The sequence below is a fragment of the Primulina huaijiensis genome, unplaced genomic scaffold (assembly GCF_012295235.1).
Source record: "Primulina huaijiensis isolate GDHJ02 unplaced genomic scaffold, ASM1229523v2 scaffold38877, whole genome shotgun sequence".
NCBI lineage: Eukaryota > Viridiplantae > Streptophyta > Magnoliopsida > Lamiales > Gesneriaceae > Primulina > Primulina huaijiensis.
Genome location: NW_027359117.1, coordinates 213,496 through 226,481, shown reverse-complemented (window position 1 = coordinate 226,481; position 12,986 = coordinate 213,496). Strand labels below are relative to the sequence as shown.

General features: G+C 33.9%; 2 protein-coding genes across 4 annotated transcripts; one reads left to right on the top strand and one right to left on the bottom strand.

The window, feature by feature from the left end:
• Window positions 1-2,026: 2,026 nt before the first annotated feature.
• On the top strand, window positions 2,027-4,455 carry LOC140968947 (protein CYSTEINE-RICH TRANSMEMBRANE MODULE 9-like). Of its 2 annotated transcripts, none has more exons than XM_073430129.1 (3): window positions 2,027-2,307; window positions 3,363-3,543; window positions 4,213-4,455. In XM_073430129.1, exons 1-3 carry the CDS (start codon window positions 2,283-2,285, stop codon window positions 4,256-4,258), a joined length of 252 nt encoding a protein of 83 aa, XP_073286230.1. In that variant the 5' UTR covers window positions 2,027-2,282; the 3' UTR covers window positions 4,259-4,455. The 2 variants fall into 2 exon arrangements, with proteins under 2 accessions (XP_073286230.1, XP_073286231.1); XM_073430130.1 differs by having other exon boundaries at window positions 2,036-2,307; window positions 3,381-3,543.
• On the bottom strand, window positions 4,320-12,816 carry LOC140968946 (uncharacterized). 2 transcript variants are annotated; one of them, XM_073430126.1, is made up of 6 exons: window positions 12,666-12,816; window positions 9,959-10,081; window positions 6,551-9,811; window positions 6,178-6,420; window positions 5,906-6,064; window positions 4,320-5,453 (listed from the first exon to the last, which is right to left on the bottom strand). In XM_073430126.1, the coding sequence occupies exons 2-6, from the start codon at window positions 10,043-10,045 to the stop codon at window positions 5,208-5,210; spliced, it is 3,996 nt and encodes a 1,331-aa protein (XP_073286227.1). In that variant the 5' UTR covers window positions 10,046-10,081; window positions 12,666-12,816; the 3' UTR covers window positions 4,320-5,207. The 2 variants fall into 2 exon arrangements, with proteins under 2 accessions (XP_073286227.1, XP_073286229.1); XM_073430128.1 differs by having other exon boundaries at window positions 9,959-10,073; window positions 12,666-12,810.
• Between the last annotated feature and the right edge of the window lie 170 nt (window positions 12,817-12,986).

Sequence of the window (12,986 nt, the reverse complement as noted above, 5' to 3'; positions counted from 1 at the left end):
TATTTTTATTTATTTTAAATTGATCGAAAAATATGTCGAAATTTTTTTTAAACAAAATTATATATATATTAGATTAGATATCTGTCTAAACGGTATTTTTTTTTTTAAATCGGGATGATAGACAACCTAGTAAAGTGCTTATACGTTAAGCCTACCCAGCCTGAGTCATCCTGATTGATATGATATTCTCCAATCATATTCGGATCCGAGTCCAAGCGAGACAGATGATTCTTTTTATACAAGTAACATATTTTCTGTTCAGAACATCTTTCCAACACGTTTTGTTCCTTGGCAGAATTTGAATTTTTATCCATTAATATTTTTTTTCCTTGGCAAAATTTGGATGCTTTATTCATTTAATTTTTTTTTAAAAAAAATGATAGGTCGTCGGTATAAATTATGTTAGTTTGTTATTACAATCGGAAAGAGTTCTTGTTTTTCCCCATAGCTTGAACATGTGGCATCTTCAATAGCGAGCAGATGATTATGTCATCAGGCTAAGAGACCCGTCATTTATATAAAAAAAAAAACAGAGCAATTTGTACCAGAATTTGAGAAACAATCGCTAAATTTAGCGATGTTTTTTCTTAAATTTGTCATCAATTCTAATTTACCGAAAATTATTATAGTTTTCTGAAACTATGGTAAATTGACGATGATTTTATAATAACCGTTGTTACTAATGATGGTATGACAAATTTGTTTTCTAATAGCGAGGGAAAATAATTTTCTTAGATAACTAACGACGAGATTTAATTGTTTAATTTATTTCGTCCCAAATTCAAAATTTAAATTTTTAGATGTAATTTTGCTACGGATTTCTTGAAAATGTCGTTATTTAGCGACGAGTTTTCAAAATCCACCGTTGATAGCGATTATCGTAAAACTATCGCAATTCGTGCATTTTTCCCCTCATTTTTCAGCCATTTTCACTAATTTTGATATATATGGACGAGTTTTTGACTTTATTTTTCAAATCTCATGCATTTTGATTATATTCTACATGTGTTTTTTCTTATTATTGCGTATCTCGNTAGTTTCTATATTACATATTAAATGCATGCAACTAACAAGTGATTTTATTGAATTTAATTATAAAATTCTACCATAAACACCGTCACTATATTAACGACGGTATGATTTTATAAAATTGTTAATACAAAAAACCATCGCTAAATAAAATACAATCGAGATAAAAATCGTAGTTCTTTCCTTGAAACATAATATTAAGCATAAGTTTACAGAGAATATTTTCAAAGTATATAGTAATCGCATCACATATTCAAAACTCAGTTAACCAACACGTTTATATGGTAGGCAATTTTAGATACAAAGATTCATTTTTAATATATATATGTCTCACAAAATTGATCAGTAATAAAATTTATGCGATAAAAAATCAAAATAACAAAAAGATAAAAATGAGCTAACCTCGATATCAGGTAAAGAAATATCATTAAAAAAGAGTTAAGAGGTAAAAAAGAAAAAGTAAAAACACCATGAAAGAATAAATCCACGTGTGCAAGGAATATCAATTTAATATATTAATTAAAAATAATCGTGCGAGTCTGTTGCGTAATAAAATTGACCATTCCGGCGTTATTATCCATACATATATACATAAAATAAACATGTCCCTCTATTTGTGTATGGTGAGGTTCCCTTGTAAATCCAAATAAAACAAATTAAGAAACCACATTCTAAATAATGAAGGAAATGCCATTTTGGCTGTATTAATCTATTTGTTGGAATATTTGTGTTGTTTAATTATTATCCATTACAATTTTTGGTATAACAAATATCGTTAAGTGTTTAATGTAAATCGTACTTATTTTATGAATTAAGAATTTATTCAAAAACTAGACGACAAAAATTACTTAATTAAAAAGTAATTATAATATGCAATATGTACATTTTTTAAAGAGGCTCGAGCCGAAAATCTCGTCCTAAATTTGAGACATTAATTCGGATTTCTTCTCAAATATGTGATATTGATAGACAGATGAGGAGTACACACGTTTTCCCTGAGGTTTCATACTTTCATGTATATGATGTGGAAGTTTCCCTCGCCTCTTCATTCACGCGGTTTCAGCCGCCCAATTCAGATTCCCTGTCCCAGCAAGTAACCTCTTTAACAACTCCACCATTCTCGATGATCTATATATACACCTATACATGCTCAGATATTCTCCATAATTTCTTCGTTTTTCCTCGTAATTAATTTCCGTGCGACGCTTAATTCTTGTTCCTTTTGCTTATTTTTCATAAAAAAATCCATCAATATGAGCAGCCACAACGAGCCTCAAGGTATGTTTCTTACTTTTCAGTTTTCTCCGTGCATTTATATATGCAGCTGGTTTTTTGATTTCGCAACCGTTCGTACTTAAGTTTGCTGGTTAATACTGCGGATCTAGTGAGAAGTGGAGGATAATCGACGATTGGTTGACTGTAGATGATAATTCTGTTGTAAATGTTTATTTGATTTGATTGATCGGATCTGAGCACAATTGAATATGATATGGATTGTTACCCCCTGTCTCTAGTGGATCCAAAAATATAGATCATAAAATTAATGATTTCGTTGGATTAATAAATTCCATCTTGTTTTGAAACCACTTGTATTATCCATAATCCATACCAGGAATTATAATTTACTAGTATCGTATTTTGAGATATGAATCTATTATACTTGTATTTTTCGTAAAATTTAAATCTGATTTAATCTCATTTATTATTTACTTATGGCATCCAAAAGTTTGACTTGAAATTTTAAATTAATTTATTGTACTGTATATTTAGATGTTCGTTTATTTGTTTTTTTAAATTATAAAAAATATCCAATAATATAATTTACTTCTTTTGTGACTTTTTTAATACATATTTTCTTTGGTGTGTTCTTAGTTGATTAGATACATTTTAAAATACTGAGAATGCACTCCATAATGTAATAAAATTTGTAATTTATTAGTGAGTAGTTCTCTTGTAAGACGGTCTCACGAATCTTTATATGTGACACATGTCAACCCTACTGACATTCACAATAAATAAAAAGTAATACTGTTAGCATAAAAAGTAATACTTTTTCATGGATGACCCAAATAAGAAATCCGTCTCACAAAATACGATGCGTTAGACCGTCTCACACAAATTTTTGCCTTTATTTGTGCAATATGTAAATTTGAAACATATATTTATTTATATTTTCATGATTTTTTTGTCTATTTCAAAACTATAGTCAACAAATTCTAGAAAATAATTTTGGAAATAAAAGTTGCACTTGTAATTCATTGTAAATTTATTTTACTTACTCTCTACTACTGGGTACCTTGTTTACGTTCTTGTTTCTTCTGAGTGCCTCATAGAGCGCATTGATTTTTCAGTTGCATATCCGCCACCGGCAACCGCGTACCCCGCGGAAGCGCAGGGTGGGTTCATGGCTCCACCACCACCGGCTGGCTACCCGACGAAAGATGGCCGTGAGGGGCAGATTCAGGCACCACCGGCCACCACCAAGTCTAGAGGCGATGGCTTCTGGAAGGGATGGTCAGTTCTCTACATCTGTATTTAATGATACCATCAAGAATTTTGTGGATTCAGTTACTTGATTAAAAATCTCGCCTCCCAGTTAAAAAGGAAATGGTTCCATGTTTTCATATATATAGTTGATTCAGAATATTTTCTTGAACTAAAACTTTTGTATAAAATCTGAATATCCATCAAATTGATGCGAAGACTGACTCAGGCCTCTTTTCCTCAAAACTCAATCCTTTCACCCCCCCTGAAATGTTGGTTTTACTCATAATTGTTAATTGATGTCAAATGTTTGTGTAATGGTGTATTTAAATTTTTTGATTGGGAGGCATTTAACATATTTTAGAGAATATAATTTATATTTTATGAAAAAACGATGCACAAAAGTTAAATTTTTTCATTTGAAAAAATCAAGTTCCCGGTTCTTCGTCCCTCTTGTAAAAGCTTTAGTTAACTTCACGAATAAGTAGAGCAAGGCAAGAGCTTCATAACAAGACTCCTAATCCACGGCAATCCGTATTCTATATTAAACTTTATTTTCGTATCAATTTATCTAATGTTAGAAACAAGTGACGTTTAGAACGAAAGATTTGAATCCACTAGGTATTGACATTGCACCCCATTTTCAATGTTCGAATTAATACATGATTTGGTGACGAAATGTTCCTGTGTTTTCTGCAGTTGCGCTGCCTTATGCTGCTGCTGTGTATTGGATGCTTGTTTCTAAGTTTTTATATGGAGGCTTGTGTTCGAATATGTTTTAAGTTTCTATGTATATCTTGTGGGCCTATTTTATTTTATTTTGTGCGTGAATTTTACTTGTGTATCTGTACCGTTGCTCTTCCCGTGTATTGAATTCTTCGTGATTGTAGCATTAATAGACAGTTTTATTGCGCTAAAACTATTGGTGTTGGGCGTGTGGCATCACCTGATTAGCTTTCCTCCTACAAACCATCTTCTTTTAGAAGAAATTAGAAATTTATCAACATCTGCAAAGTTAAACTGAAAAGTAATGATGAATTTAACAAAGGAGAATTGTACAGATTAAGGGCCAACCCAAGAAGAGAATATAGGGTGGCGATGTAATGTCGAAGGGCGATTTTGAACATTTCAGGAGAGTGAAACTTATGTTATTCAAAAAATTGCACTTAGAAGAAAAATTTTATTTCTTTTGGAGCTTAACTACCCCCACTGGCAGAGGGAGGATAAACTCAAAATTAGGGATGCAACTGTAAATCCATCAAAGAAAACAAGATAGTAAATAAATAACTTATTTGTGACAAGAATAATAGTGATCCTAAATCTGCTTTCTGGAAAAATAATATATCAAATTTGAAGTTTGTATTAGAGACCAGCCCTTGCTAGAAAATGCGAGCTTGATGAGAGATATAATGGTCATTCTTCAAGAGACAACATAACAAGTACAAACTTGATTACATCAAGAATAATAGTGAATATCTTCCTTGTTCCTTTTTCCATGCTATAAAACTACGGGTCAGGTTTCAAATCAAAACCAATCCTGATTCCTGACCTAATCAAAAGATCAAACCTCAAACAAAATCAAACATACAAATAAAGCTTCCCCCATGCTCTTTTGTACAAAATAAATAACAAACTAATCCAAGTGGCAAAAAATCAATAAAAATGGAAGCCAAATCCAAACCTCAATTCCAAAGCTAATACTTCTTCCCAAGAATAATGCCAACAATAACTGAAACTAGAGCCACACCTAAAATGAATTTAAGTGTCATGCCTGGTGACGTCTCTGCGGTTTGAATCTGTGTGTCGGAGGAAGATGTTTGGGCTGGACGTGTCTCCAATTTTTTCTTACTCTTTCGTTTGGGAGGAATGTTGGTGAAGGAGTCAATATCCCGAGATCTTATTGTCTCATCCTTGGTTTCAACGGAAATATTTTCAACTTCCTGTATTATACAATGAAATTGGTAATGCTTATATTGAGTATTTGGCTACTTTGAGACAATTCTTGTTGTTAAATGTAGTGCAAAGCTATGAAATGAAACTAGGAGAACAAGAGGGCTTAGCTAATGACTCAATCAGGTCTTGAGTCAAACTCGAGCTACTCTAGTACATATTAGTTAGAGCAGAGGTGTAAATGAGCTAAAGTAGAAACTTGATTAAACTCGACCCACTTGAGCACATATAATTCAAGCTTGGGTGGTCGACTGGAGCACAAGTCTTATATCTTTTATTTTGCTTTTATGATGTTACATGAATATGCCCCGAGCTCATAGTTTGAGTAGTTGTTACACATGCAAGAAGCTTGTCGAGCTCGAGCTTGCAATTGATAGTTAAATAGGCAATATGAAAAGATGACAAATATGCATGTATAAGTCGATGAAAAGTAGAGTCTAACCTTTTCTTTAAATTTTGTGTCAGCCAGATGTAATTTACCCTCAATTTCTTTAACTTGATTTTCCAAGAGTAGGACTTTGTGTTTCCTGGCTTCAAGTTCGTCCACGGAACGTTTCAAAGCATTTTCTTGTTCCAGCTCCTTCTGAGAGTTTAACTCTTTCTGTTTTCCAGAAATAGAACGAAGAATTTACCAACCAATTCAAAACAGCATATTTTCTGTATTCACAATCTACAACAATTGGTTAATCAAACTGGTAGAATAATTGTTGTCACCTCTTCTTTAAATCTAGCTTCTGCATTTGCTAAGTGTTCTTCAAGTTCCTTTAGTCGATCTTGCAACTCAGATTTTTGGTTTACCTCAATGTTGAGGATTTCCATCTTAGCCTTGAGGGCATCTTCATTTAATTTGCGGTCTTTCAACTGTTCTTCAAGATTCATTATCATCGCTTCAAGATCCTTCTTGGAACCATGAAATGTTTCTGTAAGCATGTTGTTCTCTTCCATAATAGAGTGTATCTGCACAATGAAGACATTAATAAGAAAAATTTGAGTTTCACAAACACAAAAAGGCCATAACAAACAATCTCAACTCGTAAACTATGTTGTGTTCGAGAAGAGAGCTAATTTAGTCGAGAAGAGAACTAACCTGAGATTGTAGCTTCTGACCTTCAGAAGCAAGCTGCAGTGTCAGCTCTTCTATCTCCTTTTTTGAAGCATTTAGTGCTTCACTTGTACTATCTTTCTCAGATGACACAATGGAAAAATTATTTTCTAACTCATTTAGTTTAGACTCATATAAGGCAAGCTCTAGAGTAAGCTTTGAGTTTGTGCCAACTAGAGCTTCGACATCCTTTTCAAACTGACCCGATTTTGTCTGATGTTCTTTCTCCGGACCAGTACATTTCAAGAGAGTTTGTTCCAATTCTAATTCTAGACTTTTCACCCGTGCGGATGTTTCCTTAGCCTGTTCTTCATTTGCTATCACCTGTGCTTGAAAAGCTTTTACCTTCTCAGTCAAGTCCTTGGCTTCTGAATCTCTCAGGCCAAATTTCTGAATAACTTCTTCCAATTGTGCTTCGGCTTCTAAGATACGGGCTTCAGCTGTCAACTGGAGTTCAGAGACTTTAGAATGGCGCTCTGTTAGATCAATGATAGTGTTAGTGTGGGAAGCTAGCTGCCTGTTAGAGGCTTCCAAGTCAGAAAAAGTGGCAGTTAGCTTTTCTTCGAGATCTCGTGTTTTGCTGCTGAATTGAGCGTTAGTTTCAGACAGCAGCAAATTTTCTTCAACGTGCTTATCAACTTTACCTTCTGCTTCCAAGATCTTACTTTTGAGTTCTTCGTTGGCATTTTCAGAAGAAGCTAGTTTCTCTAAAATCTGATCCATCTCTTTTTTAGTAGTTTCACATCTTTCAGCTGCTTCGGCAAGCTGCTGTTGATAACTGATCATCTGGTCTTCAAGACTCTTTACTTTATCGATTACTGATTTTGCCTCGGAATCTCTGCTGGTGAAATTTGCAATTGCCTCCAGGAGTTTCAACTCAGAGTCCCTCGTTAGAATCTCATGAGATGATTCAAGTTCTGCACTTCTTGCAGTCTCTTTCGCCAAGACTTTAATTTGTTGCTCTAGCTGTTCTTCTGCTAACTTAAGATTCTGCACAGCTTCATTTTCCTTCATTCCAGAATCCGCGAGCTCCTTTTCGATGCTCTTCAATCTCTCTTGGGAAATATTGAGTTCCTTCCGTAAAACATCTAGTAAATTTTCTGCCTCCGATAGCTTTTCATTCGAGGTTTTTGACAGATCTTTCAAAAATCTGTGTTCTTCTGTAGTTAAATTCAAGGACTCTATCAAATCCTTTTCCTTTTCAGTGGATGCCTGCAGGGCAACCTCTAGGCTCGACACTTTTAATTGGGCCACCTCAAGCTGTGCTTCAAGTTCAGATACATTATTATTGCTTTTCTTGAATTCTGCTTCTACATCCAAACATTTGTTTTCTAATAAGCTTGTCATCTCTTCAAGCTCCTTAATCCTATATTTCTCAGTTTCAAGAAGGAGCTCTAACTCGCTCACTTTTTTGCTTGCGTCAACTGCTTTGGAATCTGATGCCTGCATTAATTGCTCTAGATCAAGGCTTCGCTGATGAATCGTATTGGCTCGTCCCTCATGCTCAGCAGATTTTTCTGTAGCGTTCTTTAGCTCCAGCTCAAGCTCCAACTTGTGTGACATTACCTTCTCCGATTCAGATTCCATTTGATCAACTTTGGCCTTGAATTCTTGCAATTGGGCATCTAATTTTTCTTGCTCCTCCTTCTCCTTATTGATTGTGGCATACAGTTCTGATATTTTGTCAGATAACTCTCTCGATTCTCTCTCAGAATCATGGCATTTCAATTCTGTCATATTCAGCTGTTGCTCTAGCTCGATTTTTTTCTGTTCCAGTGCGATACATCGTGTTTCATATTCTGTCACCTGCAACCTTGTTTCTTCAGTTGCTAAGTTCAAGGCTTTTACCATGTCTTCGAGCTCTAGGTTTTTCTGGTTCGCAGTATTAGCTGCATGACCATACTCGGTGTGAAGCTCTTCAATGGTTTTCAGTTTCTGTTCCAGTTCTTTGCTGTTCGCCACTGCTTGGGATAAAAGAGAATCTGTTTTGCTAAAATTCTCATCTGATTGCTGCAACTTAGCCTCAAATTCATCACACAACTCCTTCAGCTGGGCACTTTTGTTGGTTAGATCAGTCACCACACCTTCCAGCATTTCTTTTTCTTTACTTGCTTTGGTTAGTTCTTCCTGCACTCCCTCCATCTTTGTTTGCTGGAGTTTCAAATTTTCTTCGATCTCTTCCTTTGACCTGACCTCTTCCTCCAATTTCAACTTTACATCTTCAAGATGGGATTCCTTCTCTGTAAGATTTTCTTTTGTTGATGACAGCAACTTCTCAAGTGATTCGTTTTCTTCCTTAGCCTTAGATTCAGATGCTTTGGCCAGTTCCAATCCCTTTGTCAATTCATTAACAAGATCTTCCTTTGAAGCTAGTTTCTGCTCCAAATCTTGCGCCAGTGATTTTGATTGCTCCAATTCACATTGGACATCTGAAAGCTCAGTAATAGTGTTCTTTAACACCTCTTCGATTTTCTGGTTCTCGGCAATCTTTTCGTTTAAGCTTCTGAGCTCATCTTGTAAAGAAATCATACGATCTTCCACCTCTTTCGTGCTAGATTTTGCAACCTCAAGCAACCTCTCCAACTCCAAGGATTTCTGTGTCTCCGATTCAGCATGCAAACCACTTTCCTTATGCAACTCCTCATACTTTTTAGCTTCAGAATTAGAATTTTCAAGCTCAAGCTCCAAATCATTCGTCTTCTTTCTTGATGTCTCTAGCTGAAGACTGAGACCATCAAATGCTTCTTTCACACCGGTCAATGCTTCGTTCTTTTCTTCTTGAGCTTGTAATGCATCTTGCAGAGTTTTTAGCTGCTCGTTGTGTCTCTTCTCTGTTTCTAACATCTGATCCTGCAGTTGTCTGTGTCCAAGTTCAAATTCTCCGTGTTTCTTTGAACTCTCCAGATGCTTCTCTTTTGTATGCAAAAGTTCATCCTTCAAGTTTGTGTTCTCGGATTCAGATTCTTTCAAAACACCTGAAATTCTCTGCAATTCGCGCTCAAGATCTTTAACTTTTTCTTGTGATTCCAACAACTCTCTACTAGCCTCAGGATTGCTGGCAGTGGAGCTACGCTCAACGACAGTTGGTTTTTCACCGGCTATGGAATTTGTCTCAGCATCACTGGGATGATCCTTTGCATCAAGAGATTCTTTCTCAATTTTTACGAATTCACCATCGAGATTTGACGTCACTTCTTCCTCTTTCTTTTCTACCTTCTCCCCCTGCTTTGTGTTTTCTTCTATTATCTGAAATTAAAATTTTGTGAAAAAATTAAGAAGCGTAATTAAACAATTACAGCTTTAAAGTTTCCAAAATGAAGCAATAAAAGTTTGATTAAACTGACCATGATTTGAACTACTAGCAAGTGAAGCAAACATGTTCACAAATTTTACCTTAGCAGGAATCACTCCATTGCTCTCAGCACCCTCCGCCACCTGGTCCACCACAGTCTTCCGGCTTATAGGTGTCTCTTCTGCCATCACTGAATGAATTGCAGCTGACCGATTTCTAAAATCCTGAAAATAATTATATGAAATTAATAGATGAATTCGAATTCGATTGCACGATGCCGTCGATCTCTTGCAAAGGAAAATGGGATAATTAAACTCATATTCTGGAATTTTTAAGGACGTGAATTTAACATAAGTTCAGAAAGTCGTCTTGGATGATATACTTTTTAATTATATATGTAATTATGTTCTATCAATTTCATATTCATGGTTTAAATATATAATAAATGTTGCTAGTTGAAACGCTTAATATCATGATTTGCGACTATTGACGTGCCTCCTGGGGGTTTTGATAACTTGACCCCACACGCGAGATTTTAATGCTCGTCACAATCCCCTACTACTTTTGGTTGAGAAAGGAAATGCTTTCAGGACATGAAATTCACCAACAGTATATTAAAAATATGCGTGTACAAAATTCTCATATTGCACAATATATTTGTTTGAATTGGAATCATCATATACTTTATATTATTCCCAAACAACAAGGAACAGTGTCACACCAGATGAATCAGGACACTACTTCCGAAATAAAACAATATATATAATAAATAGATACATAAAACTGGGCACACATTCATCGAATCCATGCAACCTACCTACCACTACAAATTCTAATGGATTATTATATATTCCAAAGACGTGAGGTAATGAGGTATGTGTAGCAGTGTAGGGTAATTCTGAACGGAAACCTGGAAATCTGAATTTGGCCAGATTAGTTAATTCGTATAATATTTTTTCCGTACTTAATTTGACCCCATTATTAAACCTGGGAATCCATTATTAAATCTGGGAATTTTGAGATTCTGGTTCAATAAAATCTGGCAAGATTAAATCAAATGGACACTTCTATAATAATATATATGGCCCACTGATTTGACCCTATATTAAATTTAATAAACTTCAACTTTTTTATTTTTCATTTGTATATTCCTATAATTTTATATGTTTCAGAATTACATTCTTAATTTCTGACGATATATTTTTTTTGTGGAAACAAATTATGCACCCACGGATCCGGTTTTCTATCTGGAAAATTAAAATAGGATTGATTTATTCCATCTCATGAATCGATTAGAAAAATAGATTGAGATTACATTTGAATAATTATAATAGAAATAATTAGAAAAATATATGAATTTGAATTTTTTTTGGTCATATTATAAATACAATGACTTTCCAAATGCAAAATAATATATTCCCGTGTAATGAAATTGAACTAGAGAATAGAGATTCAGACGTGAAAATAATAATCTTTGCGTTTTATATATAAATCTATTTGCATGTGTAAATTTACAAAATAATAGTAAAAAAAAATTATGTAAAAAATAAAAATTTTACTATTATTTAACGAATATTTTAATATAAAAACAATACTAAATTTAAAAAATAGACGAACGAAAAAATAATGATTTATGACTTTATAATTTTTTCTATACAAAAATAACTTTATACTTGCGATGTGAATAATAATGATTCTTTATCAAAGCTAGTGGAACCCACAAAGGTTTGATAAATTCTAATGTCGAATATTTTATCATTTCTTTTTCCCATACAAATCTACACTATATTATTAAAAAAACATTTAGAATACCTAATTTTTGATATCATGATTTGTTTTATTAATTATATATATTAATAAAATGTTAAAAAATTAATGCAAGTCACATGTAGTTTAATGGATAAAACATTTGTTTCTTAACCATGAGTCTATAAGTTCAATTCTTATTTGGGTTTTTTTTTATTTTTTTAATTTATTTTTTTAGTTCATATATCAAAATTAAAATGTATTCCCTCGTTATTTCTTATAATTGAAGACTAAAAGTTGACAGGCAATTACTAGACAACGCGCGGAACAAAGTATTTTGGGAATTTACAGTCTGCGGAGGCTGATGAGCCTTTCCCCATTTACAAGGGCAAAAATTTCAACATTTGCTAATAAGTTCACACAAATATATTTTTCTGCTTAAAATACTATATTGTTCAGATTTCTCAAATTTTTTAAGAGAATAATTTTTATCATGTATGTACTCTTTTGGACTTTCAGATGGAGAAATTTACAGGCTGTAAAGAACAGGGAAAAAATATAATAGTTTCTACTTTTTTTTATACAGATTACACACTCAGATTTAGGGGTATTCTGATGCTAATTGTTATCAGTAATGCTGCAACTCACCAACTAAGATTTCGAAAATCACGCAAATAATCAGATGATAATCATCAAATAAAGTATCAACAGGGGCAAAAATTAATAAAAACAGATAGCGCAACCAAATTCCTCCTATATGATCATCAATCAATCATCGTAAAAGTACTATGTGTTTGTAGTAACAGTTTTTTCGAAAAAAAGCATGTTGATGATCTTCGATCAATCCAGTTTCAGTGCCTATTTCCGACTGATTTAAGTCAAAATCAGTATACAGATTATCAAAGTTCAACACACGCAGGAAGAAATTCTAAGAGAGCAATAGATTGAAGCATAAATAGATCAGATTCGATCAAAAATCACATAGAATCTGCAGAAGCACATGAAATTGAAGAGAAACACAGAGATCAAATTAAATACACGAATATGTAATATATAACTTGCCTGTGGAATCGGAGAAGCGTGATGAGCTGATCTTGCTTTTTCTGCTTTTGCTTTTTTTAGGAATGTCTTCTCTCTTTTATTAATTTTTTTTTTTTTGATGCGAAATTGAGAGTTGGGGAGAAGAATAATGAGGAGATAGACTGCGAATTTTTGGATTTAATAGGGAGGGCAGGGGAGGGGGGCAGATGCAGAAGGAGTCGCCCTTGTCTACGCGGCGGTGCAGTGGGCTCGGGGTGGCGGGACCTTTGTCGCCAATTTGAATTGTTCGGTTCAACGGTGTAGTCACATAAATATACATAGTTTATAATATATCAAAATTAT